General features: G+C 45.9%; 2 protein-coding genes across 2 annotated transcripts in view; one reads left to right on the forward strand and one right to left on the reverse strand.

Moving 5' to 3' along the window:
* Positions 1-2690: 2690 nt before the first annotated feature.
* MPHOSPH8 (M-phase phosphoprotein 8) lies at positions 2691-26364 on the forward strand. Its single transcript, XM_038762150.1, has 15 exons — positions 2691-2915; positions 7832-7984; positions 9656-9709; positions 11579-12412; positions 14750-14843; positions 16415-16669; positions 18135-18260; positions 18347-18435; positions 19519-19659; positions 21781-21867; positions 23914-24068; positions 24226-24380; positions 24754-24881; positions 25257-25340; positions 25945-26364. The coding sequence occupies exons 1-15, from the start codon at positions 2691-2693 to the stop codon at positions 25984-25986; spliced, it is 2622 nt and encodes an 873-aa protein (XP_038618078.1). The 3' UTR covers positions 25987-26364.
* PSPC1 (paraspeckle component 1) overlaps positions 15833-27015 on the reverse strand; it is an 85097-nt gene continuing 73914 nt past the window's right edge. Inside the window, exon 11 of the transcript XR_005455218.1 lies at positions 15833-16228. The gene's annotated coding sequence lies outside the window, so the exon portion shown is untranslated. The remainder of the gene's footprint in view (positions 16229-27015) is intronic.

Here is a 27015-nt window from a genome sequence, read left to right on the forward strand (position 1 = left end):
GGCGGACGTTAGGGAGCCAGGCCCGCCTCGCGCAGCGCCTTCCGACGGGGCGGGGGCGCGCGCGTTGTGCGGGGCCCCCTAGTGGCCGTAACGGCCTCTGCAGGAGCTCTGGGGATTTCTGCGATCGGACTCCCTCAGGGGAGCGGCGTATCAATCAATCAATCGTATTTATTGAGCGCTTACTGTGTGCAGAGCACTGTACTAAGCGCTTGGGAAGTACAAGTTGGCAGCATATAGAGACAGTCCCTACCCAACGGTGGGCTCACAGTCTGGAAGGGGGAGACAGAGAACAAAACCAAACGCATTAACAAAATAAAATAAATAGAATAGATATGTACAAGTAAAATAAATAAATAGAGTAATAAATATGCACAAACATATATACATATATACAGGTGCAAAGGAATGGAGTCCGATGCACATGTGAAGGGGATGGCCTTTGAGAGGAAGCAGGAGATGATGTCCTCTGGAGATACTGCTGGGAAGGATGAGCACATAAGAGCTGGAGGCATTCGATTGTATTGGCATTGTCTGCGTAAATCGGTGTCCCCCATTAGGGGAGGTACCTTTTCTGCGCTCGATAACTTACATGTATATATGTTTGTACATATTTATTACTCTGTTTGTTTATTTATTTATTTATTTATTTTACTTGTACGTATCTATTCTATTTATTTTATTTATTTATTTATTTATTTATTTATTTATTTATTTATTTATTTATTTATTTATTTATTTTATACAGTGCTCTGCACACAGTAAGCGCTCAATAAATACGATTGATTGATTGATTGATTTTGTTAATAGGTTTGGTTTTGTTCTCTGTCTCCCCCTTCTAGACTGTGAGCCCACTGTTGGGTAGGGACCGTCTCTCTACTTTGCCAACTTGGACTTCCCAGGCGCTTGGTACAGTGCTCTGCACACATTAAGCGCTCAATAAATACGATCATCATCATCATCATCAATCGTATTTATTGAGCGCTTACTATGTGCAGAGCACTGTACTAAGCGCTTGGGAAGTACAAATTGGCAACATATAGAGACAGTCCCTACCCAACAGTGGGAAAATAAAATAAATAGAATAGATATGTACAAATAAAATAAAAAAATAAATAAATAGAGTAAAAAAAACGTACAAACATATATACATATATACAGGTGCTGTGGGGAAGGGAAGGAGGTAAGATGGGGGGATGGAGAGGGGGAGAGGAAGGAAGGGGCTCAGTGTGGGAAGGCCTCCTGGAGGAGGTGAGCTCTCAGTAGGGCCTTGAAGGGAGGAAGAGAGCTAGCTTGGCGGACGATCGATTGATTGATATTGATTTACGAGGGAATCGGGGCCAGCAGAATCCCACGTGCACACATGAAGAGGATGCCTATAAATACAAGAGCGCAGAAGAGCCGGAGGCATTCGATTGTATCGGCATTGGCTGCGTAAATCGGTGTCCCCCATTAGGGGCGGTACCTTTTCTGCGCTCGATAACTTATACGTATATGTGTTTGTATATATTTATTATTCTATTTATTTATTTTACCTGTATACATCTATTCTATTTATTTATTTATTTTACTTGTACCTATCTATTCTATTTATTTTATTTTGCTAACGTGTTTGGCTTTGTTCTCTGTCTCCCCCTTCTAGACTGTGAGCCCACTGTTGAGTAGGGACCGTCTCTAGATGTTGCCAACTTGGACTTCCCAGGCGCTTGGTACAGTGCTCTGCACGCAGTAAGCGCTCAATAAATACGATTGATTGATTTACAATTTTGTATCGGCATTGTCTGCGTAAATCGGTGTCCCCCATCAGGGGCGGCACCTTTTCTGCGCTCGATAACTTATATGTCTATATGTCTGTACATATTTATTACTCTATGTATTTATTTATTTTACTTGTACTTATCTATTTATTTTATTTTGTTAATATGTTTGGTTTTGTTGTCTGTCTCCCCCTTCTAGACTGTGAGCCCGCTGTTGGGTAGGGACCGTCTCTCTACGTTGCCAACTTGGACTTCCCAGGCGCTTGGTACAGTGCTCTGCACGCAGTAAGCGCTCCATAAATACGATTGATTGATGGATCGATTTACAATTTTGTATCGGCATTGTCTGCGTAAATCGGTGTCCCCATTAGGGGCGGTACCTTTTCTGCGCTCGCTAACTTATATGTCTATATGTCTGTACATATTTATTACTCTATTTCTTTATTTTACTTGTACCTATCTGTTCTATTTATTTTATTTTGTTAGTATGTTTGGTTTTGTTCTCCGTCTCCCCCTTCTAGACTGTGAGCCCGCTGTTGGGTAGGGACTGTCTCTAGATGTCGCCAACTTGTAATTCCCAGGCGGTTAGTACAGGGCTCTGCACGCAGTAAGCGCTCAATAAATACGACTGATTGATTGATTGATAACTTAGCTGTGCACCTAGCAACGCTGAGAAAAAGAGTTTGGACGGACGGACGGTCCGAAGCGGCCCGTAGCAACGGGCTGGCGGGCGCCCAAGGGACGGCGGCTGAGACGCCCGTGTGGGGGTCCCGCCCCCGGCCCCCGGCCTGCGCGCTGATTGGCTCCGGCCCGGGAGAGCCGCTTTCATTGGCTCCCGGCGGGGGGCGGCGCCCGTTGATTGGCGGCGGGCGCTGTCCCGCCCGGCGGGGGCGCTGCCTTCTTCCCCCCTCTCGTGGCCGTTGGAAACCGCCCGACATGGCGGCGGCGGCGGCGGGGGCCGGGGCCCCGGGGCCCGTGTCCGTGCCCGTGTCCGTGCCCGCGCCCGCGCCCGCGCCCTGCCGGGTGACGGTGACCGAGGCGGCCCCGGGCGTCCCGGAGGCGGACGAGGCCATGAGGGCGGCGGAGGTGGGGCCGGAGAGCGACGAGGACGAGGAGGACGTGTTCGAGGTGGAGAAGATCCTCGATGTGAAGACCGAGGCGGTGAGAGACACAGACAGACAGACAGACAGACAGAGGCCGGGAACCCCGGGCCCCGGGAGGGATCGCCCCTGCCCCTGCCCCTGCCCCTGCCCCTGCCCCCCGCTCCTGCCCCGCCGGTCTCCGCTCCGCCGCATGGCCAAGCTCCGCCCTTACCTCTCCGTCCGAACCGCTGCCCTGCTCCTTCAAGCTGTCTCATCGTCTCCCGCCCGGACTACCGCTTCGGCCTCCTCTCCGATCTCCCATCCTCGTGTCTCTCCCCACTTCAATCCATACTTCATGCTGGTGCCCGGATTGTCTTTGTCCAGAAACGCTCTGGGCATGTTACTCCCCTCCTCAAAAATCTCCAGTGGCTACCAATCAACCTGCGCATCAGGCAGAAACTCCTCACCCTGGGCTTCCAGGCTGTCCATCCATCCCCTGGCCCCCTCCTCCCTCCCCTCCCTTCTGTCCTTCTCCATCGCAGCCCGCCCCCTCCGCTCCTCCGCCGCTGATCTCCTCCCCGTTAGGCCTCGCTCTCGCCTGTCCCGCCATCGACCCCCGGCCCCCGTCCTCCCCCGGGCCCGGAATGCCCCCAATCCCTCCGCCCATCCGCCAAGCTGGCTCTCTTCCTCCCTTCAAGGCCCTACTGAGAGCTCACCTCCTCCGGGAGGCCTTCCCGGACTGAGCCCCCTCCTTCCTCTCCCCCTCGTCCCTCTCTCCATCCCCCCGTCTTAACTCCTTCCCTTCCCCACAGCACCTGTATAGATGTTTGTACATATTTATTACTCTATTTATTTTACTTGTACATATCTATTCTATTTATTTTATTTTGTTAGTATGTTTGGTTTTGTTCTCTGTCTCCCCCTTTTAGACTGTGAGCCCACCGTTGGGTAGGGACTGTCTCTCTACGTTGCCAACTTGTACTTCCCAAGCGCGTAGTACAGTGCTCTGCACACAGTAAGCGCTCAATAAATAGGATCGAGTGATTGATTGATTGATTGATTGATCCCCCGATCCCCCCCGGCCTGTCCGGGGAGCGCGGACCCGCGCACTGGCCTCCGCCGGAGGGGCCTCCCCACCCCTGTCAATCCGTCGGTCGTATTTAGAGAATTAGCGTGGCTTAGTGGAAAGAGCACAGGCTTTGGAGCCGGAGGTCATGGGTTCAAATCCCGGCTCCACCACTTGTCAGCTGTGTGACTTTGGGCAGGTCACTTAACTTCTCTGGGCCTCAGTTACCTCATCTGTAAAATGGGGATGAAGACTGTGAGCCCTACGTGGGACGCCCTGATCACCATGTAATCTCCCCAGCGCTTAGGACGGTGCTTTGCACATAGTAAGCGCTTAATAAATGCCATTATTATTATTGAGCACTGACCATGTGCAGAACAGTGAACTAAGCGCTTGGGAGAGGACACCATACCAGACGTGGTGGACACGTGCCCTGCCCATGACGGGCTTCTAGCCTGGGGGAATTGTAGACCAACCCCCTCCTTAGCGGGGCCCTCACCCCTGGTTTAGCTTTGTGTCACTCATTCATTCAATCGTATTTATTGAGCACTTACTGTGTGCAGAGCACTGTACCAAGCGCTTGGGAAGTACAAGTTGGCAACATATACGGACGGGTCGTACCCAACTGCAGTCTAGAAGGGGGAGACAAACAACAAAACAAAACAACCGTCTCCCCACTGCACGGGGAGCTCCCAGAGGGCAGCGATCGCATCTCCAGGATCTGGCTTATTTACTGGTCAAAGCACTTAGTACAGGCCTCCGCCTGGAGTAAGTGCTCATTCGTTAATTCTGTTGCATTTACTAAGCCCTTATGGTGTGCGGAGCCCTGTACTAAGCGTTTTGGAAAGTACAACGATAGTGACAATCCCTGCCCGCAATGAGCTCACAGCCTAGAGGCGCAGAGACAGACGTCAATACAAATAAATAAAATTACATTTACAGTGACAGGAGCTTCGTTAATTCTGGACAATACACAATTGCTGTAAGCCCAACGTTAGCGGTTAATAAGGAAAAAGTGAAATCGTAACTTAATCGGTAAATATCATTAGTTGAGGCCAGGGAGGGGGCGTTGGAGAGGATGAGGAGAGCGTGGGAAAGGGGCAGGGGGGGCGGCGGGGATGGGCTGGGGGTCCACGGAGAGGGGAGCGGCCGCCGCCTGGGGAAACGCAAGCAAGCTCTTACCCGGGGGCCACCGAGCTGTGGACCCGACTCGCCAGATCCGGGTTTTCCTTCAGTCAGACCCATTCAGGCCTTCGCTCATTCTAATTTTCCAACTATGAGCCCCCAGGGTCCCCATCCCTCATCACTTTTCCCCCGAAACCCAGCGCTGATCGGGCCCAGGAAGCCGGAGAGCCCGTAGCCCAGCGGCACCCCGGGAGTCACCCAGCTTCTCGGCCGAGGGGGACTCTCCAACATCCCAAGCGGTAGCCTTTGGTTACCAACTCTGTATTATTTTGGACCCTCCCAAGCGCTTAGTACAGTGCTGTGCATAAATACACTGATGGAGTAGTAGAAGCCTAGAACGAGTGAGGGGAGGAAAAAAAGGGGCAGGGAAACACTACCCCGCCCCCCCCACCACTGTGCCACTGCCCTACAGTCGCTGCCTACAACCTTCCGGCAGTCAACCAACATCCTTTCTAGTTCTTCATAGCTGGCAACGGATTTTATCGTTGAGAGAATTATGCCAGCAGCGGGATGGCTCACTTTTTAATTCAACTGAACAGGAGGGCAGCAGTGACAGTTATTTGAACCAGTGTCTCCTATCTCTTGAGTGCCCTCTGGGAGTTGGTATTTTCTGGGAGCAATCAGAGTATTTACCACGCTTAGACTAGATAGCAGCATCCCTGTACTGTGCCAGGGCAAAGAATTCAGGTGCTGGGTGTGGGATCCTGGAGACCAGTCAATCAGTCATATTTATTGAGCGTGTACTTTTTGCAGCGTACTGTACTAAGCACTTGGGAAAGTACAGTATAACAATAGAACAGGCACATTTTCTTATACTGCTATAACAATATACAGACTCAGGATCTGGTCCCAGCTAACTCATTGGTCTGCTGGGAGACCTTGGTCAACTCGGTCACCTTTCAGAGCTAGTTTTCTTCTCCTTTAAAGTGGCTGTCATGTATTTTTAAAAATCCCAAGATCAGTTTTTTTCTTGGATCTGACCTTTTTCTTTTCAATGTCCACCAAGGTACCTAAAATTCAAAGGTAATATGGTACAGGGTTATAAATTATGATATACAGTGAGTATATTCATGTAACTTTTGAGAAAGTTTTATAAATGTCACAACGGGCCGCAGGACCCAGTCTTATACACTTCCCAAAGGCTTTTCTGAAAATTGTTATTAAACACTGGGAAAAGTCTCCTGCCGAGAAATAGACACAGCCCTCAATTCAGTCGGAAGGGAGAGGTGAGGTGGCAGATGCATAAGAAAATGATGAATACTAAAAACACAAAACAAAGGCAGTGATCATTTTAACGAGCAATAGGACAGTGTGGCGAGAAAAAGCAAAGTTTCAGACTCTGCACGGATCAGAGTCCAAACAGGGCCGCCACAGTGATCACTCGGTAGTGTTTACTGAACCACCACCGTCCTCCCCATCGTGGAAGTCTACATCTTTGGTGTAACCCTCGACTCTGCTTGTGTTCAACTGACGTCCACTCCGCTGCCAAATCCTGCTGTTTTTTCTTGCTGAGCCTTTCCCAGATCCACCCCCTCCATGCCACCCTTGTACAAGCCCTGGTCTTGACATAGCTGAGCTTTGGCGTTTGCATCCTTGCTGGTCTCCACGCCTCCTGCCTCTCGCCTCTCCAGTCTATACTCCATGCTGCTACACGGGTCATCTTTCATAAATTTTGCTCAGCTCATGACTCTGAGACTCTCTCTGTCACCCCCACCCATTTCCATCTGCTCCCTGTGGCTGCATCAAACAAAAAGTCCTCACAATCAACTTCAAAGCTTTCCACCTTACATATCTGCTCTTTTCTCCTGCTTTCACCCAGCTTGTCTTTATTCCTCACAGGCCAGCTTGAAAACTCCGCCTTACTCCTCCTTAACTCTCGACTTTCCCTCCTCTGTCCCCTTGCTCATGCTGGTCCCCTGGTTAGGAGCTTTCTCCCCCCACATCAAACCACAGCTTTTGCCACATTCAAATCCCTCTTAAAATCAAGCCATCAGTTGTATTGATCAATTGCATGCACAGCACTGTATGAAGCACTTGGGAGAGTACAATATAACAGGTTTGGTAAACATGTTCCCTGCCCACAGCAAGCTTCCTGTCCCAACTTCAACAAGCTTTCCTTGATTAATTTCCCAGTCCCTGAAGACATATCCCCTCAGGTAACTTTAGCACGTATAAACTTCCCCACACCCTCTCAAGTATGTATGCACCATATATATATATAGTATATTATATGTACACATACATATATATAATGTATATTATATGTACACATGCATATATATAATATATAGTGTATATATATATATATATGACCACTCTGTTTTTGGCCTTCCTAGTTGTGTTCTCATGTTTCCCCTGTTTAGAGTGGAAGATCCTTGGGGTAGGTAACACGTTGCTTCGTTATTCCTCACTTTGCAAGTTCCTAATGCAGTGCACCACACCAAAAATGTGCTCAAAATCTTACTTATGCTGAAAGGTATACATTTTTTTTTAGTTTTAATGGGCAGAAAAAGTTAGTGAACATCAACTGATATTTGTTTAGGCAGTACTCATTCTCCACAATTTTAACACTTTTCAGACGGCATCATTTTAGGAACTACTGTTTAGAAGCTTTATCTCTTACAGCTTTTGAACTATATCATCCTAAACAAATTTATATTATTGTGTCTTGTGAAGAGATACTCTTGTGGCTTTGCATATTTTCAGGGTTTATTTTTTATTTGTTTTTTTTCTTCCTACTCCAGGGTAAAATCCTTTACAAAGTTCGATGGAAAGGCTATACTTCGGATGATGATACCTGGGAGCCCGAAATTCACCTTGAAGACTGTAAAGAAGTGCTACTCGAATTTAGAAAGATTGTAGATAACAAAGCTAAACCTGTTAAAAAAGACATACAGGTATTGTGTGTGGTGTTTTTGTGCTCTTCTGCCTTGAAAGATTTGTCTTAGGGGTTGGTTCTTGGGGTTAGTCTAACTTTCCAGTAGGTACTGCTTAATCTCTCCATGTTGTGTGGGGTTGCAGGACAAGAACACATTGGCCTCTTTGTGATTTAATCAATCCATCAACAGTATTTGTTTGAGCGCTTACTATGGGCCGAGCACTGTTCTAAGCACTTGGGAGAGTGCGGTGCCAGAAGAGAGGCGGGCATGTTCCCTGCCTGTAATGAGCTTATAGCAGACTGTCCATATTGCCTACTTTTGCGTATTTCCCTTCTCTTCTCTGTCTCCTTTTTTATAACCATTTCCCTGCCTTAAAGCAGCTACACCAAGTAGTAGTCTAAGGGACGGGCAGACTGAGAGCTCAATCTGTCTGTCCTGCTTGTCACTAGAATCCAGGATCAGAGGAGAGGCAGGACCGTGACAGCTTAGGACTAGAATGAGTATTTTATTTTATATGTGGATTTCATTCATTCATGGCTAGCTCTGACTCCATCCACTACCAGGCGGCTTTTAGAGACTCGGGTTTTAATAGTTTTATTCGTGATTTTTAAACATGCCGAAACGCTTTGGTTTTGCCTACCTTTAGGATTCTTGGGAGTCTTCCTCCTGAAAGAATGATCATTCAGTAGGAACACTGGTGGACCTTGAACTTACCTAAGAGGACCCCTGGCTTTAGAGTATGAATTTAAATTATTTTGAAAAACTGCACACTGCACCTTTGACTCTCTCAGCGTGGGCCTTAAATTTGACAAGCACATATTTGGAGAAAAGAGGAGACCCAAAACTTTCATTTTATTGCCTAGTTACTGCCAATTTACAATCATTTCCTCCCAAACAATTTGTTTTCTCCATTGTGACTTGAATTAGGTCAACCTGTTAACTAAGGGCCCCTTTGTTACTGGAAAGGGAACGCCCAGACCTTGTCAAGTGCAGGTTCTCTAGGAAAAGCAATATTTTTATGTCACAACTTCAGCCTCTCTACTTCTAAATTTTCTTGAATTGTATTTCATCTAATAGACTTCAGAAGAGACCTGGGTTTGTTGCGAGAGAAATCTTAGAGTGTAATACCGTGGCTGGGATCCAGAGTCAATGGTGTTCGGTCGAGTTGAATTTGTTCCTGAGGATTGGAAGTGAACAAGAGATTAGAGTTTTCGTGTACTGGGCGCTACAGTTCTGAGCATTCAGTTGACCTGAGAGACTAGGTATTTGAGGATCTGCCCATTCCAGACTGGTGGTGTCCTTTGTTCTGTTTCAGTTTTGAAGTTGAAATGCTACACTTGCTCTTTAAACTTTACCGCTTCATTTATAATTGTCAGGCTCTTGCCTAGGCCTTCAGAGGAGTAATTCTGTTGAACCCTCGTGCTGCCAGTTTGCTAGCTTCCAGATTTTAAGCCAGGACATTTGGATTCCAAAGTGACAAGGAACCCGACAAGGTGTATAACTTTGAGCAGACCCTCTTTTTCCAGTTACCCCCCTCACCCCTCCCTCCTATCATCCCTTCCTTCTTCCCATCTACCATTTCTCCTTCCCTCCCTCCCTCCCTTCCTCTCTCCCTCCAAGCCAAGTGAAACATTGTGTACGTGAAATAATGAGTGACCAGGCCTGTCAGCTATTTACTTGTCCTTCTAGATAGAAAGTGAGAAATTTTCAAGATTGGAGCAAACTGTATGGAAAGATGAAAAAGTAAGTGTCACTTATATAGTTAAGAGCTGGAATTAGAAAAAGTTTAAGAAATTTGTATAGGTCTTCTATGCTGCAAAAGTATTTAATCTCCCGTAAAATTATCTCCAGTATATAAAGCTTTACTGTATTTAATGTGGGCCAGGTAGCATCGTTTAATGTAAGATATTGAGATTTCTTGCTATGGGAGGAAAGTGTCATAATAATAGTGATAATAATGTATTAGGAAACTAGGCAGTGAACTTTTCATGTTTTATTGACCTCTTCCCCCAGACCATTTTTATACAGAAATTCAATCACCAGAGTAAATATTGTGCAAGCATGATGAAACTTGCCTCGTTAAGAGATCTCAAGATGTTATCTATAAACGGGATCCAACTTTCCAAAGATCACATTCCAGAATGTTCATTCATTTATTCAGTCGTATTTATTGAGTGCTTACTGTGTGCAGAGCACTGTACTAAGCGCTTGGGAAGTATATATCAGCAACATACAGAGTCAGTCCGTACCCAACAGTGAGCTCACAGTCTAGAAGGGGGAGACGGACAAAAAACAAAACAAGTAGATACTATCAGAATAAATAGAATTATAGCTATATACACATCATTAATAAAATATAGTAAATATGTACAAATAAAATAGAGGAATAAATATGTACAAATATATACAAATGCTGTGGGGAGGGGAAGGGGGGTAGGGCAGAGGGAGGGAGGGGGAATGTTGATTCTGTTGTTAACAGTGACCATCACATAAATGTGATAAATCAACAAGTGTTGACTATGGCAAAGTTAAGATGGAGCCACAAGTCCACAGACTCATTTGATAGTGAAAATGTTAATAACTAAAGTACTGTATATGTTTTCAGGTTTAAAACAATATTCTTAAATGATTTGGAGATATACAGACTAGTCAAAACCTTAAAAATTCAAACCGTAATTACTAGTTTTCAGCAGTCACTCAATCAGTGCTATTTATTGAGCACTGTCCTAGGTGCTTAGGAAGGTACAATACAACAGAGTTGGTAGTTGAGATATCTGCCTGCCGGGAACTTGCAGTCTACAGCACAAGGGCCTGTTTTAATTTGTTCAAATAGGAAAGAATGGAAAGCCTTTATTGCCAGTGAAGCACTGAGATTTTTAAGTATTTGAAAATCAATCAGTGGTATTTGAACACTTACTTTCCTGTGGTCGATGCAAGATAATCAGGTTGGACACAGACCCTGTCCCACCCAGGGTTCCCAATCTTAATCCCTGGTTTACAGATGAGGTAATTGGTGCACAGAGAAGTTAAGTGTCTTGCCCAAGGTCACAGAGCAGACAGGTGGTGGAGCTGGGTTAAGATCCCAGGTCCTGCGACACCGAGGCCTCTGCTCTTTCCGCCAGGCCATGCTGCTTCTCCCTTTCAGAGGAGAACCTGGGCCTCAGAGTCAGCTGTTGAAGGTCTCTCAAAACACATTTTAATGTCATAAAACAGTTTGGTGTTTTTCACCCCTTCGGATATACCCAATAAACACTACCTCCTCTCCTCACCCACCTCTGGAGAGTAAATCTCACCTCTGCTTGTTGCTTAATTTCTTTTCCATCCCTCTCAACTGCCCCTAACGGTTTTCCATAACTAACTCTTTTTTGCTCGGTTTACTTGTTTGCCATCTTGAAAGGACAATACGCTGCGGTTCATTGATTTCAGGTAGGTATCTACCGTTAATTATCATTGTCGGGAAGCGAGGCGTTAAAAATATCAGTAGCCATTTTTTGCAGTTTTTACCAGTGTAGATCGAACATCAAGTTGAAGAAATTTTCTGAAGATCCATTTTTGGAGAAAGGAAGAAAAATCTAAAAGTGCTTCTAACGTTTAAAAATTTTCATTTTGTAGAGGCTTTCTTTACGTGATGATGTATTTGAGGCAGACTCTGATAGTGATTGGCACAGTGAAACAAAAGATGATACCTCTCCAAAGAAGAAAAAGAAAAAATCAAGGCATAGAGAAGACAAAAGCCCAGATGACCCAAAAAAGAAAAAACTGAAGACCGGGAAACTAAAAGAAAAGCCCAAAACGGAACTAGACAGCTCCTCGGAGAGTCTGATATTCGACGCAAAGCCAAAGAAGAGGATCTTGGAAGCTAAGGAAGATTTAAAGGACTCCAAAAAGCTCAAAAAAGAGGATTTAAAAGAATTAAAGAAAGCGAAGAAGACCGAAATAAAAGACGCAAAGGCGAAGGCTAAAGAAGATTGCAAAGAAAACAAAAAAGTCAAAAAAGAGAAACTTGGAGACTCTCAGGTAGAGGCTGAATGTAGCAGTGTATTGTATGATTTTTCTGGCCTCCTAACTGATGATGATCAGGAGGATTTACATTCTGATGGCAAAGAGGAGAAACAGAAGGTGCCGGTGGGAAAGGACAAGTTAGAACAGGATGTAGCGGAAGATGCGACTTCTGATCCACAGCCGGAGGGCACGCCGAGTGCCGAAGAGGGGGCTAAGAGGAAGAAGAAAAAACTCAGAAAGGCTGACGAGTACAAAGAAGAGAGTAGACGACTAGAAAACAAGGACCTCTGTGTAGAGAGGAAAAGTATGCATAAAAAACAGAAAGGTCAAGCCAAAGTGTCCCCAGGAGTGGATAAACTCCTCTCTGGGTTTGGCCACTTTCCAAAGAGTTTAAAACCAGGCACGGAAGAACGGAGCCGCAGGTCCACCGACCAACTTGGCGAGGTAAATGATCGGGTGGTTTGTGGGGCAAGGTGGGGGAGAAAAACGGTTAAAGCAGGCAGGTTGCCAGGGCGTTTCTCAGCTTGCTCATATCTGAATGTCATTCGGGTGGAACCCAAGTTAACAAGCGACAGGTTCCAGCCACCTCCAGCAGGTAGAAGTCGTAGTATTTTTTCGAGCCCTTATTGGGTGCTGAGCACTGTCCTCAGCAGTGGGGTGAGCACATGATAAGTTAGTTTAGATCCTAACCTGCCTCACAGTGAGCTGACAATATAGGGGGGTGCGGACAGGCACTTTGAAAAGAAAAACCCCCCGAGAGGCAACGAGCCCATGAGCAGTGAGCCCACTCCTTTAGACTGTGAGCCCACTATTGGGTAGGGACTGTCTCTATATGTTGCCAACTTGTACTTCCCAAGCGCTTAGTACAGTGCTTTGCACACAGTAAGCGCTCAATAAATACGATTGATGATTTAAAATCTATGGATTTGTAGGAAAGGGTAGCCGAATGACCTCAAAGTGTAGTTGAATGGGCCTCAGTGCTCCTCCCTGCTCCAGGGCATCGGCCTGGGCTCGTCATCCTCATCGGTCACATGGATTGCGAACCTACTGTGTGACTAGCATTGGACAAACAGAGTAAGTGAGTACAAAAGAGAAGTCGAAATCCCTGCCCTGAAAAGACTGCAGTCTAGCTGAGGAGACGGGCACCTCTGTAATAATAATAAAGATAATGATGGTATTTGTTAAGCGCTTACTGTGCGCGAAGCACTGTTCTGTCTGCTCTGACCATGTATATACTCTTGCTCCCTCCACCTGTCTGCTGTGGACACAAGTGCCACAGGGGCTGGGGTAACTCTGATGCTTCAGTGGCATGTGGGGGATTCCAAGGGGGAAGAGGAGAGATCTTTTAGACTGTGAGCCCACTGTTGGGTAGGGACTGTCTCTATATGTTGCCAATTTGTACTTCCCAAGCGCTTAGTACAGTGCTCTGCACATAGTAAGCGCTCAATAAATACGATTGATGATGATCCCCCGGGAGAGGTCTCCTGGAGATGTGAGCTCGGAAGGGCTTTGCAGATTGTTGAGCTGTGGTCTCAGTTAAGGGCGGGTGGTGGCATTTCAGGAAAGCAATCAGGGTGACGGCAAGACGGCGGTGGGAGAGATGAGACCGAGGGACAGTGAAGAGGTTAGCTCAAGAGCAACAGAGATTGCAAGAAAGCAGCGACAAGGAAGGCAAGAGCTGATCGAGTGTATTTAAACCAATGGTCAGAAGATTCGGCTCGATGCAGAATATAGACTTACACGCTTAGTACAGTGCTGTGCACACAGTAAGCGCTCAATAAATATGATTGACAATGCAGAGAGGAATGGGCAATCATTGGAGGTTCTTGAGAAGTGGGGAGATGTGCAGTGTGATGTTTTGAAAAAACGAGCCGGGCAACAGAGTGAGGGGAGAGGGGAGAGACTGGAGGCAAGGAGATGAGTTAGGAAACCGATGCGTGAGTGGAGGTGCCTGGATCAGCGAGGTAGTCATTTGAATGGATTCTGGAAATGTGGAGGAAAAACTGACAGGTTTTGGTGACAGAATGAAAACGGGTTGAAAGAGAGGTAGAACTCAGGGGCAATGCCAAAGTTGGGGCTGCTTCTTCTTATTATTAAATTTGTCAAGTGCTTACTATACCAAGAGCTGGGGTAGATTACTATACAAAAGTCCCGATCCCACAAGGGGCTCAAAGCCTAAGGGAGAGGAAAGAGGTTTTTTTAGCCCCATTTTACAAAGGAGGAAACAAACACAGAGAAGCTAAGGGATTGGCAGCAGGCAAGTGATGAGGCTGCGATTAGACTCCAGATCTGACTCCCAGTCCTGACTCTTTCCGCTAAACCACAGCCAAAGCAGTCGACAATGTTAGGAACTTCTAGAAGGGAAAACCCCATTTAGTGGTGCTGACCCCTGGGGTCCTGGGCTAAGGAGAGCTAAGGTGGGTGTGGATGTTAACTAAATGCATGTATTGACGAAATGCCCCGCGAACGTATTACGTGGGCATTTCCTTCCAACTAGAGTGTCCTAAAGGTCCTGGCTTTGGTGCAGCTGGACTGCTTTATCTATGGTGCGCTGCCCCTGTAACATAAGAACGTTTTAAAATGAGGTCAAGCTGAAAATTACAATCAGCACAATTTGTTTAGAGTTGAGTCTTCCAGGAAATGTGGCAAAAGTCATTCCAATGGGGAAGGTAAAATGAATTTTTAGTTGCAACAGACTAATGCTGGAGGAGCCCCACTGCCTTGTGCAGACTTTGAAGAGCTAGTTCCCAGGGTCATTTTCTATACTGTTTTGGTTGCCAGGAAAAAGAATTGAAGAAAACTGAAGCCAAATTTTCCAAGAAGCATGATTCTGAGAAAGAAGAGAAAAGCAGAAAGGAGCAAAAAGGATTAAAGAGTGAGTGGAAAATGCTAGTATTCCATAACTGATTTTATTTGCTTTTGGTTTTTTTTTTTTACAAAGTTTGATTTAGAATCATAAAAAAAAGGATTTTTTTAAAGACCACAGTCTTTCAGTGTTCATGCTGTGATTTTCACTGGATAAATTCTATCAATTTGAATAAATTATAAAATCAATTCATTCTTATACACCCGGAAGTAAAGTTTAGGATTATAATGATAAAAATGCTGTTTCTCCCCCCGCCCTCCCCACCTCCTTTTCATTCTTTTGCCCTCCCACTAAAGTCCCTGCAGTCGGCTGAATTTTCCTCACTTCCCAGAGAGGCCAGGGCCAGCGGTGCATCCTCAGAGTGGAGCTGAGGGGAGCGCTACATCTCATCCCCTGGGCCCAAGCAGGAGTCAAAGCCGCGCCCCAGATGGTAGCTGCGTCTCCTCCAGCTTATCTCTGAAATGCGTGGTGGGCAGTGCCCCACTCCCCCACCCCAACCCCGAAATGGGGTTGAACCCTACCCACAGTACATATTATTGGGCCAAATCTTCTTTCCTCTCCAATCCCCCCCCCCGGGGCCAACCCCTGCAGGTAAACCCTCCTGGAATTTGTGCATCCCAGTATACAGCTCAGAGACCTAGATTCCAGGAGACAGGAAGGGAGCTGAGGAGCAGAGAGGAAACTAAAGTGAGGAGAAGAGCAACCTACCAATTTCCAGTTGCTATGAAACATGTTCAGTAATTTTCAACACTGATAATAATAATAATGAGGCATTTATTAAGCGCTTACTATGTGCAAAACACTGTTCTAAGCGCCGGGGAGGTTACAAGTTGATCGGGTTGTCCCACCCGGGGGGCCTCACAGTTGTAATCCCATTTTCCAGATGAGGTAACTGAGGCCCAGAGAAGTGAAGTGACTTGCCCAGAGTCACACAGCTGACAAGTGGCGGAGCCGGGGTTTGAACCCATGACCTCTGACTCCAAAGCCTGGGCTCTTTCCACTGAGCCATGCTGCTTCCACTGATGTATCTACCACTACTAAAGATCAGACAGTACTTCCAAAATAATTTTAAAAGCCCCCAAGGCTGACCTCTCTCCCTCTCCAAATCTACCCCGTAGGAGAAGGGCCAAATTGAATCGCTCTCCAGAGGCGGGGGAATAATCACTTGCCTGGGTAACTTACTTTCGATGTTAAAATCGCCCTTGAAACGCTACTGGGGTGCTCACTGAGAACGTGAGCATGCTCAGTAGATAAGGTGAGTTCGGTCGCTTGCCCAGGGCAGGTAACCGTGCAGTCTCCCTTTTCTTAGCCAGGGATGCGGGGAAGTGAGAAGAAACAATTGGAGAATCAGTCGGCCCCACGGTGTGCTAGAAGCTCTTGCAGCTCTCTTTCTCCTGTAAGACAGAAAAGGAAAAAAATTGCATGTTTTCACTAAATGTACGGTTGTCTTGAATACTAGACTGCTAGTTTGTTGAGAATCTCGGAGTTGTCTAGAATGTGAATGAAAATATTTCCACTACAGAATCGGATTTTCTTCTTGGTCTTTTCTCTAAAGCTTTGTAATTGTTTTCTTTCCCTAGCCTTTAAGGAAATAAGTGCCTTTGATTTAGTTAAGTTAACCCCAGAAGACAAAAATGATTACTCCGAGGGTAACCGAAAAAGAGAAGATGCATCACTGGACTGTAAATTTGTAGAGGATTACAAAACCAAGGAAAATAAAGAATTATATAAGGAAAGGAGGAGCCTTAGAGAAGAGACTGATACGTGGGCTTATATAGCAGCAGAAGGTGATCAGGAGATATTAGAGAGCATGTGTCAAGTGGATGACCATTCTGGTAAGTAGTATGAAATGTGAGACTCAGGACCGAAGAGTGTCCATCAGTCACCCTGCTCCTCCCGCTCCCTTTGAGGCAGCGTGGCTAAGTGGAAAGAGTCCGGGTTTGGAGTCAGAGGTCGTGGGTTCTAATCCCCTTCCGCCACTTGTCAGCTGTGTGACTTTGGGCAATTCGCTTAACCTCTCTGCCTCAGTTCCCTCATCTGTAAAACGGGCATTAAGACTGTGAGCCCCACGGGGGGCAACCATATCACCTTGTATCCACCCCAGCGCTTAGAACGGTGCTCGGCACATAGTAAGTGCTTAACAAATACCAGCATTTGAGCGGTCATTTCCCGGGAGCTTTGTGTTCAAACCCTCTCTTTTGTGTGGCCCCATCCTGCTCCCTCCCTCGCATTGTTGCTCCTCGGAACCTGCACCGCGAAAGAGGCTTTAGAGCTTACAGTTGGGTCTGTCACAGTTCTCTGACGCTTTTGAACTCTCATCTTGCCAAGAAGTTGGAGCTCTCCTTCCCTCCAGAGGATTATCCGCGGCCTGTATTTGGTGCTCGGGGAGGTTGCCACTGAAGACTACAAATATAGAGATTGTGGTCTTGTTTTTCCCTTGAGGCCGACGGAGAATTTGCAAGGCATCATCATCATCAATCATATTTATTGAGCGCTTACTGTGTGCAGAGCACTGTTCTAAGCGCTTGGGAAGTACAAATTGGCAACATCCGAGCGCTCGGCCTTCCTCTGTCTTCTTGGATGGGCAGCCCACCTACCTGGGCTTCTCTTGGCTTTGTGTACACTAGTTTCCACTTCTCCAGCCCTCAGGCCTCCCTTGCCTTTCCTACACTGGGTTGCTCTAACCCATGAGTGGCTTCCTCTCCTCGTCTACTCTGGCCACCGAGGCTTCTCTTCATCCCACATCCTCCCACCTCATTTATTCCTTTGTTTTTGGTAAAGCCATAAAAGATGCCAAGGCCTCATAAGTACCTTGAGTCATCATGCTCCCTAACCGAGTTCCAAAACCTTTCTGCTGGCAGTCACCCTAATGATGAGCATTGCTATTTATTGAGCGCTTCTCGTGTTCAGAGCACCGTACCGAGCGCTTGGGAAAGTAAAATAATGGAAGTTGTTAGACGCGGTCCCTTATGGCCCGCATGAGGAGCTGCCTGTGGGAAGCGACAGCCAAGCCTTGATCCGGTCGTGTTAGGCCAGGGGCAGAGGGAGTCCATTCTTCCCTAGAGCCAAATTTACGTTAACTAGAGCTAGTTGCTATATACTTCAGAATATTTGGTCGATTATTGTGGGAAATAGGACATCATTTTTAAGGTAGGGGGGAGAGCTGGTTTTGGAAGAGGGCAGTGGTTCAGTGTAAATGTTCCTTAATTTTGGTGAGGAAAAATACGTATTTCAAGATTAACGCTTAGGTGGTACAAGAGAGCAGCCATAATTAAGGTTAATGTTCTGTGTGACTGACAGATGGCAGGCAGCAAGTTTTGAGCTTGGGTATGGACCTGCAGTTAGAGTGGATGAAAATGGAAGATTTTCTGAAGCATCTCGATGGAGAAGATGAGACTGTTGCTGCAGCAGATGCAATCCCAAGTAGTGAGTCATTTTAGATTCTTGATTATCATCTCAAAAATGACTATCAAGCAAACAAATATTTGTTCATATATCTGTGTCTCCTTTAGCCCTTCTGAGGGATGCAGTGAAAAATGGAGACTATATTACTGTGAAGATTGCACTTAATTCGAATGAAGACTACAACTTGGACCAAGAGGTAATCTTAAGGGAATTCTCTTGAAAGGAAATTTCAAGGTAGTTCTTGTAAATGATCAGTGCATCCAAATGGTTAATCAATCAATCGTATTTATTGGGCGCTTACTGTGTGCAGAGCACTGTACTAAGCGCTTGGTAAGTACAAGTCAGCAATATATAGAGAAGGTCCCTACCCAACAATGAGCTCACAGTCTGGAAGGGGGAGACAGACAACAAAACAAGTAGACAGGTGAATGAGAGAGATGAGTCGAGATTAATGCCAAGGTTACAGGTTTGTGAGATAGGGAGCACAGTATGGAAAAGATGTCGGGAGGACAGCGTTTGGGTGAGACGAGCTTGATATTGGACATGTTTAGGTCAGATAATCCTATTTCCTTCCCACTCACCCTATTCCTTTTTTTAGTGATCTTAACATGCCCCATTTGCTTTAATTTTGTCTTTCACTTCAATTGTCTTGACATCGTCCTTAGACTGTTATAACCCAAGCTTTCACTGCATATTTGCCTACACTCACATTAATCCAAAATTAACATCAACCAAATCTGTCAACTTTCTGGAGGCCCAAGTGACCTCTTGATATCAGAGCCCCCTAAATTCGGTACAGTAAGAAAGAAATTGGTACTTTGCATTCATCTATCCTGTCAAAAAAATTAAAAGAGCCTTGGACCACCCTGTGAGCTCTGGTTGGGCAAAGAACATACCCACCAACTCTCCTGGATCGTTTTCTCCAAAGCACCTAGTTCAGTAATAAGTGCTCAACAAATACCATCAATTAGTTGACGCGACTGAAATGTTGGATTTTTTTGTTAGAGGTGGTGCATCCTGAGTGGCACTACATTGAAATTAATTTAAAGATGTTCTAGATCTATTGAGTACAACGATACTAGTTCTGCTTTACAAATACAACCGAAAGATCTGGGGGATGTTGTATCTTAAAAGACTTCCATCACGTTCGGTTTGAATAGGCATACCTGGCATACGTTTGACCTGAGAGAGAGCTAAATAGCATCAAAAAGGTTTGGTCCTTGGAAGGCTTTGGTCTTCAGTGTTAACGGCCTCAATTAATTTTGCACTGCCGTGACAGGACTCCAGCGGAATGACCTTGGTGATGCTGGCTGCGGCCGGAGGGCAGGATGACCTCCTGCGCCTCCTGATCAAGAAAGGGGCTAAAGTGAACGGCCGACAGCGCAACGGGACAACGGCCTTGATTCACGCGGCTGAGAAGGTCAGAGGGCTTTGGTAACCGGTGGGTCCGGGTGATCTCTTTAGGAGCCACGGAAGACGTCTGATTCAGGGATGCTTGATATAGAGACGTGCTTCTAGGACTGGTCAAAAATAACACCTTCACGCTTAACTTGCCATGAAACAAAGTCGGCGTTCTGTAATCGGGGTGGCGGTTGAGTTAGCAGCACCCGTTTCCTCAGCAAAACTCAACAAATATTGATGAGCAGACAAGAGAAGGTGACAGAGACCACGTGCTCAAATCTGTGAACTTCATGTGGAAGCTAGGTGTGATACCTTTTTCAGTTCTAGGAAAATATATAGATATGTTTCCCCTTAAATAGCGTTTAAAATTCTAAAATGTAGCTAATGAGAACTGAAAAATAGGGAACCATTCACTTTCCTTGTTGTTACCTGGAGGGCGAGCCCTTCCATCTCGTGCAAAAGGATTTTCAGCCTGCAGCTTCCCTTTTAGAAAATTACCATGTTAACGTGGACTTTTGATTGGGCTGCTCCTATTTTAGGGTAAAGGGGTACCAGTGAATCCCAGCTGAGATTAAATCTGGTTTGAATTTTTTTACTAAAATGAATTTCACAGCTGGTTTTTATGGTGGAGGTCCTGGTGAGGAAATCAATTTCCAAAAAAATTGAATAATTGAACACATCACCAGTTGGAGCAAATTGTAGACCACTGAGCCAGTTGGACTACTGTTGTCCCATAATGAAAGTAACCATAGCAGTGCAGAGTTACGGTTCAGTCCTCATTGGTGTGATGACCCCACACCAATGAGGTCCCTTGGCAGAGAGCAAAACCAGGTGTGGTGAAAGTAGTTGTTGAGCAACAAGAACTTTTTTTGAATAACAAAAAAAACCCAAGCAACTGTGCCCCATAAGCAGGGACATTCAGAACGTTTTTCCTGTCGCTTCTAAGCGCCTGGCAAATACCTTACTATTCTGCCTTGCCAACATCGCTAAAATCTGCCTTTTCCTCTCCGTCGACACTGCTACCATGTCGATGAAGTCAAGCATATTAAGTGCTTCCTGTGTGCAGAGCACTGTACCAAGTGCTTTGGAGAGTACAGTATAACAGAGTTGGTGGACACATTCCCTCCCTGCAATGAGCTCAGCATTTACTCTATCTCCCGTTGACTACTGCATTTGCCTCCCATCTGTCCCCACTTCAGTCCAGACTTCACTCTGCTGCCCAGATCATTTTTCTAGAAAACCGTTCAGTCCATGTTTGTCCACTCCTCGAGACCCTCCAGCGGTCGCCCACCCACCCACCTCGGCATCAGACGGTAACTCCAAACCACCAGCTTTAAAGCCCTGTAGCTGCTCGCCCCCTCCTACCTTACTTGGCCGGTCTCCAAATCCAACCCAGCCTGCACACTTCAAGCCTCTAGCGCCGGCCGACTTCCCACGCCTCAGCCTCATCTATCTCACTGCTGGCCCCTTTCCCATGCCCTCCCTCTGGCCTAGAACTCCCTTCCCCTCCATATACGCCGTATCACCACTCTCCCCATCTTTAAAGCCTTATTAAAGTCACATCTCCAAGAAGCCTTCCTCGAATATGCCATCTTTTCCCTAGTTCCCTCTCCCTTCTGCATCCACCAATGCATTTAGATCCGTTCCCTCTAAGCAACTGATATTCACCCCACATTTAGCTCCACTGCACTTATGTGCAGGTCCATAATTTGTTTATTTTAAAGTCTGCCTCCCCCTCTACACTGTAAGCTTGTTGTAGGCGGAAACCTGCCTGCCAACTCCATTGTATTGTACTGAATGAAGCACTTAGTACAGTGCTCTACACATGGCTAAGTGTTCAATAAATACCATTGATTGATTGAAAGATGAACCAAAAAAGCATGCAGATAAGTTGAAAAGCAGATCCAATTAGAAAGATCAGTTTCTGGGTTGGGAACCTTCACAGAGGAATGTTGTAGAAGAGCTGGCAGGACAGAAGGTAGGTGTAGCAGTTTTAGATTACCTTGCACGTGAATATTAATCCATGATACTGTGTTCTTCTTGTGTGGTCTACCAGTGGACTGCTAACTGAAAGAAATTTGTAAACACTTTAGAAGTTGTCTAAAACCATATTTAATGAGTGTTTATCCTTTTTTCAAAGAACTTTCTAACTACAGTGGCTATTCTTCTGGAAGCGGGAGCCTTTGTGAATGTTCAGCAGAGCAATGGCGAAACTGCTTTAATGAAGGTAAGACTGTTTCTATTATTGAAAATGCTTCATGACCGTCTTTCAATTTGTGCTTAACGCAGGGGTACGTGTTCTGTTGAGTCTTCAACTGTTTGAGGATTCCCAAATATCTGTCTCCCTGTTTTCTCTGAATTATTGGTTAATAGGAACTTAATGATGACACTTAACGATGGTCCTTACTTTGTGCTGAGCACCGGGGCAGATAAAAAGACGATGAGAACGGATACAGTTCCACACCGGATTGACAGTCAGATATTTCCCTACTTTACAGAGGAGGAGATGGAGGCCCAGAGCACGATTGCCTTTGACCACGGTCACCTGCCAGGCCAGTGGCGTAGCGGGGTCTCTAACCCATTTCTTGACTCCTAGTCTGCTCTGAGTGACAGAAACTAGCAAGCCAAATAAAAATTCCTTGCCTCTCACATCATCATCATCATCAATCGTATTTATTGAGCGCTTACTATGTGCAGAGCACTGCACTAAACACTTGGGAAGTACAAATTGGCAACATATAGAGACAGTCCCTACCCAACAGCAGGCTCACAGTCTAAAAGGGGGAGACAGAACAAAACCAAACATACTAACAAAATAAAATAGATAGAATAGAGATAGGCCCCTGACTCGGGCAGATACAGGTGAGGACGGGCACATGCAAGCATGCACGCACACATGGGCAGGATGCAGAGAGGAGGCAGCCCCCTGGGAGGGACATGGACTATGTCCAAATTGATTAGCTTGTATCTCTCCCAGTGCTTAGTACAGTGGCTGGCACATAGTAAGTGCTTAATAAATAAAAAAATTAAAAGCGATCTAGAACTGAACCTCGAGGGACTCCCACAGCCAGAGGTTGGGAGGCAGAGGAGAATTGGAGGAGACGAAGTGGAGGCAGCGGGTTTAGACAGGGTGGTGATAATTATGGTGTTAAGCGCTTACTATGCCAAAAATATTAGCAAAGAACAATCAGAATAAATGATTCTTTATTGAACACATCCATGTATACACATGCCGATAGGCACAGATGGATACATGAGTATTAGTTGGACTACTTGCTGGGGCTTGGTGGCGAAAGTAAATGAAAGACAGGTATGTGGTTTGAACTGCTCAATCTGCAAGCCAGTTCCGACTACAACCCAGTCCGCACAACATTGCTCGTCTAACAGCAAGTTACTCGCTGTTCCTCGATCTCATCTGTCAATCGGTTGTAAATAGTGAGCGCTTACTGCATGCAGAACATTGTGCTAAGCGCTTGGGAGAGTATTATATAACAGAGTTGGTAGACACGTTCCTAGACTGCAACGAGTTTACAACCCTTTGGCCCACATCATCCCTCTGGTCTGGAACTACCACTTCTGCTCCCTCCCTGTACAGCAGACCACAACTCTCCGAGCCTTCAAAACCTTATTTAAGTTGCATCTTCTCCAAGAGGCCATCTCTTTTGGGTTAAGATTAAACCCTTTTCCCCCTTTCTCTTCTGTATCACCTGAGCTCTTAGATCTATACTCTTTGAGCACTTACATTCACCCCATCCTCAGCCCCACAATACCAGTATGTAATTTATTTATGTATAGACTGTAAACTCCTTGTGGACAAGAAGTGTCTACCAATTTTGTTGTATTGTGTTCTAACAAGCACTTAGTACAGTGCTCTGCCCAAAGTAAGTGCTCAGTAAATACCACTGATTGATAGGCCAACTCTGAAGCTCTGAGTCCATTATCTTGCTTTTGCCCATTACCTTTTTAGAAGCCAGAAAGTTCATTTATGGGGAAAAAAGGTTGATTACTTAGGTACATTTGGACTTCTCAGATTGTACGTATATAGCATTGAAAAGGCCCTTGAAAAATCATCCAATCCCTGCCCTTGCTCTGCGACTGAAATCCAGGGAGAGGGTTCTATATACAGTCTTTCTTTTCACACTAAAAACTGGAGAAGCGCCTAGCGTCAGAATAGTACGTTCTCATGGTGTGTGTGATGAGGCTCAGGGCAAAGAAAAGAAAGAATGAATAACTCTTCCTTTGGTCACAGCTGCCTTCATTTTTCGTGCCATAGGCTTGCAAGAGAGGAAACTCTGATATCGTACGACTCGTGATCGAAAATGGAGCCGACTGCAACATCTTGTCAAAGCACCAGAACAGCGCTCTTCATTTTGCCAAACAGTGTAACAACGTGTTGGTGTATGACTTACTTAAGAACCACTTAGAGACGTAAGTATTCAGAGCGGATTTATATCGAGTCCGTGGGCTGCCAAGTGGATGGTTAAATCTTTCTAACAGGTGAAAAGCTTGTTAGTTTTTATCTCCTCCAGAAAGACCCTGACGACTCTGGGGAGGTGGAATGAAGCTGTACTCTTCCTTTGCTTAGACTCTCAAGAGTGGCGGAAGATACAATAAGAGATTACTTTGAAGCCCGCCTTGCCATCCTAGAACCAGTTTTTCCGATAGCGTGTCATCGCCTATGCGAAGGACCGGATTTCTCAACAGAATTCAATTACAAACCCCCGCAGAACATGGCAGAAGGTGAGCTTTTCTGTACTGTCGCTTGACCTTTCCTCAGAGGGCAGGTCAGATGCTAAGCTAAGTCATTGTGCAAAGTCTGTGGGCGGGCAGAGTCGGGGTTCCTGGGCCAGGTGAAGTCTGTTCTGTCCCCTGAAACACGTTTCGACCACAACACAGGTGGGGAACTTGGGGTCCGGGATCCTACAGCTGCCGGGCTGTAGCGCCAGTGCAGAGGTGCACGCGATACACGATATGTTATAAAACGTTACAAGTGCAGCTTTTCCTTAACCTGGGTCTTGCTGCCATGCAGCCCTTGCTTTCTAGGAGTGGAGTGGGGTATTAAAGACGAATTGCTTCAAAGTAGAGATCCATAAGGTTCTCTTTCTTTCCTCAGGCTCAGGAATCCTTCTTTTTGTTTTTCATGCTAACTTTTTTGGTAAAGAAGTAATCGCTCGGCTCTGCGGACCATGCAGCGTACAAGCTGTAGTTTTAAATGATAAATTTCAACTCCCTGTATTTTTGGTAAGTTTTCCACATACCTAAGATGACTGGTAAACTGCTCTGCCAGGCTGGGGGGCAGACGAGGTGCTTTGAAAGTGGAACTTTTCAATCAAAAGTTAACACAACCAAACACAGGACAGTGGGAATGTGTTTTCTGGCCCCGTTGATTGCAGCCCTGACTGAGCAGAAGCCAGTCGGCTTTCTGCGACTTAATTTGTGCCCCTTTTCTGACTGGGTCCCGAGGGACTCTCCTCCTCAGCCAAACACACCATAGTCTCGACGAGGCCGGCCAGCCAACCAACCGGCCCTGTTCTCACGCCTGTCCTGCACATGGGACAGGAGATGCTTTTTGTGCTCACGGTAAATACTCACTCTTGTCCATTTCTTTATTTCTAGGATAGTCACTTTGTTTACTCCTTCAGCCCTGTCCCTGGACTTAATAAACTTTTTATAAGATTGAAAGAAGCTCCCTCTGCCAAGGTGAGAGAACTACGTCACGGCTCTATGGAAATGCCCCTTTGAAGGCAGATGATGGACAAATGTGGGGTAGTGAGAGCTGTTGGGTACTGTCACCTAAAAAATGAAATATTCCCTTTCTTGGGCAGAGCCCACAGACATGACTTGAGTAGACAGTAAATACTATCACTTGATTTGAAGCCTCAGTTGGCCGCTAGTGTGGTTTCAATCCCTAAATGATTGAACGATCGTCACCTCACTGGATTGGCAGAGGAGTAAAAATAAGCAGTGAGAGATCCAGAGTAGATGATCTCCAGGGGTCTGCCAGACTGGGCAGGCCTGAATTTGACAGTAGCTCAAGGTGGCAGAAGACACCTGGAATTTGGCACGTCCACCGCCAACCCACTGCGCCCTGGCTTCGTACACTGCCTTAGCGGCAAGGGGACTCCGGGTCTGAGGGCTTGGGGTGGGTCAGTGGAGCGAGTTTGAGAGCCATTGCCATCAGTTTCAAAGTTCACTTATACAATATGGGGTGGGCAATGGTGTTTCATGACAGTTGCCAAGGTGAGTTTTGTAGACCTACCACATGACCTTTCTCGCACACTAATTGTACCTTTTCCCTTCACAGGTGAAGTTGCTAATAAGTGCATACAGAGTTCAGTTGCAGTGACTACAACAGAGGAATGAGGAGTGCAGTTGGGTTGCATCAATCACCGAGATCCTCCTGCTTTGAAACATCCGTGGCACCCACCAGGACTTTTCTCTTTTTCATCAGTTTTACCAGTAACCTGCATGCTAACTACTCTGGGACAAGACTGATCAGGGTCATCTGATGTTTCGTACAGCATAGGTGCAAATATTTGTAGTATCCGGATGGCATATTTGAGCTTTTCCACAATGTGGAGTGATGCTTACAAGATTTCTCAAAGAAAAGATCTTTCTCATTTATAAATGGGAGATTATCTGCTGGGGGGAATTATACCTGAAGATTACTGCTGTCTAAAGTAGCCTAAATACTGAATAAAGAATGGATGTGTGTGTAGTGAAAGCTGTGGAGAAGAAAATTGTTTGTTTAGGTCACGGTTCTGTCCCGATTAGGAAGATGAGAATGCATCGCCCTATTGACTCTGGGGTGATTGGTTTTTGTTCACTGTCATCCTTCCACATGAACTACAGGAAAGACGATACTCAAGATGCATTGTTAATAAATGAACCCAAAAGGGTTACCACCCAGATTTCACAGGGTCATTTTAAAATGCCAAGCATAAGAGCACATACAAGAGAAGCAAATTGGACACAGCCCCTGTCTCACCGCCTAAAAGACAGAGCAATATCTCATCTCCACTTTGCAAATGCAGACAGCAGGCCTGTTCTATTATGTTTTGGGTGATTATTTGGAAAGGTTTTAGTCTCACCTGTGCCTTACATTGCTAAGTATAATTTTACATACTACCAGGTGCTATGGTGGTTACCAAAACTAGTCAAGAAAGTTAGTGTTCGTGAGCGTAAAGATTCCTCACCAGTACGAGGGTTTTGATTTTTACGGAGAGAGCCTGATGTTTTGTGAATGTCAACATTCCACTACAACTTCTGCTTTTTTTGTCTGAGGCACAGACAAGTTAAGTGACTTGCCCTGTGTCACACAGTGGACAAGTGGCAAAGCTGGAAATTGAACTCAGTTCCTAATTCCCAGACCTGT

Source organism: Tachyglossus aculeatus, chromosome 20 (genome assembly GCF_015852505.1).
Source record: "Tachyglossus aculeatus isolate mTacAcu1 chromosome 20, mTacAcu1.pri, whole genome shotgun sequence".
In the NCBI taxonomy this organism is placed as follows: domain Eukaryota; kingdom Metazoa; phylum Chordata; class Mammalia; order Monotremata; family Tachyglossidae; genus Tachyglossus; species Tachyglossus aculeatus.

Bases quoted from the DNA above. Each gene is read 5' to 3' on its own strand.
- MPHOSPH8 (XM_038762150.1), top strand. From the start codon at position 2,691: ATGGCGGCGGCGGCGGCGGGGGCCGGGGCCCCGGGGCCCGTGTCCGTG. The intron at 21,868-23,913 runs GTAAGACTGTTT...TTCGTGCCATAG, and splicing joins GCGAAACTGCTTTAATGAAG to GCTTGCAAGAGAGGAAACTC. The intron at 24,381-24,753 runs GTGAGCTTTTCT...TTCTTTCCTCAG, and splicing joins CCCGCAGAACATGGCAGAAG to GCTCAGGAATCCTTCTTTTT.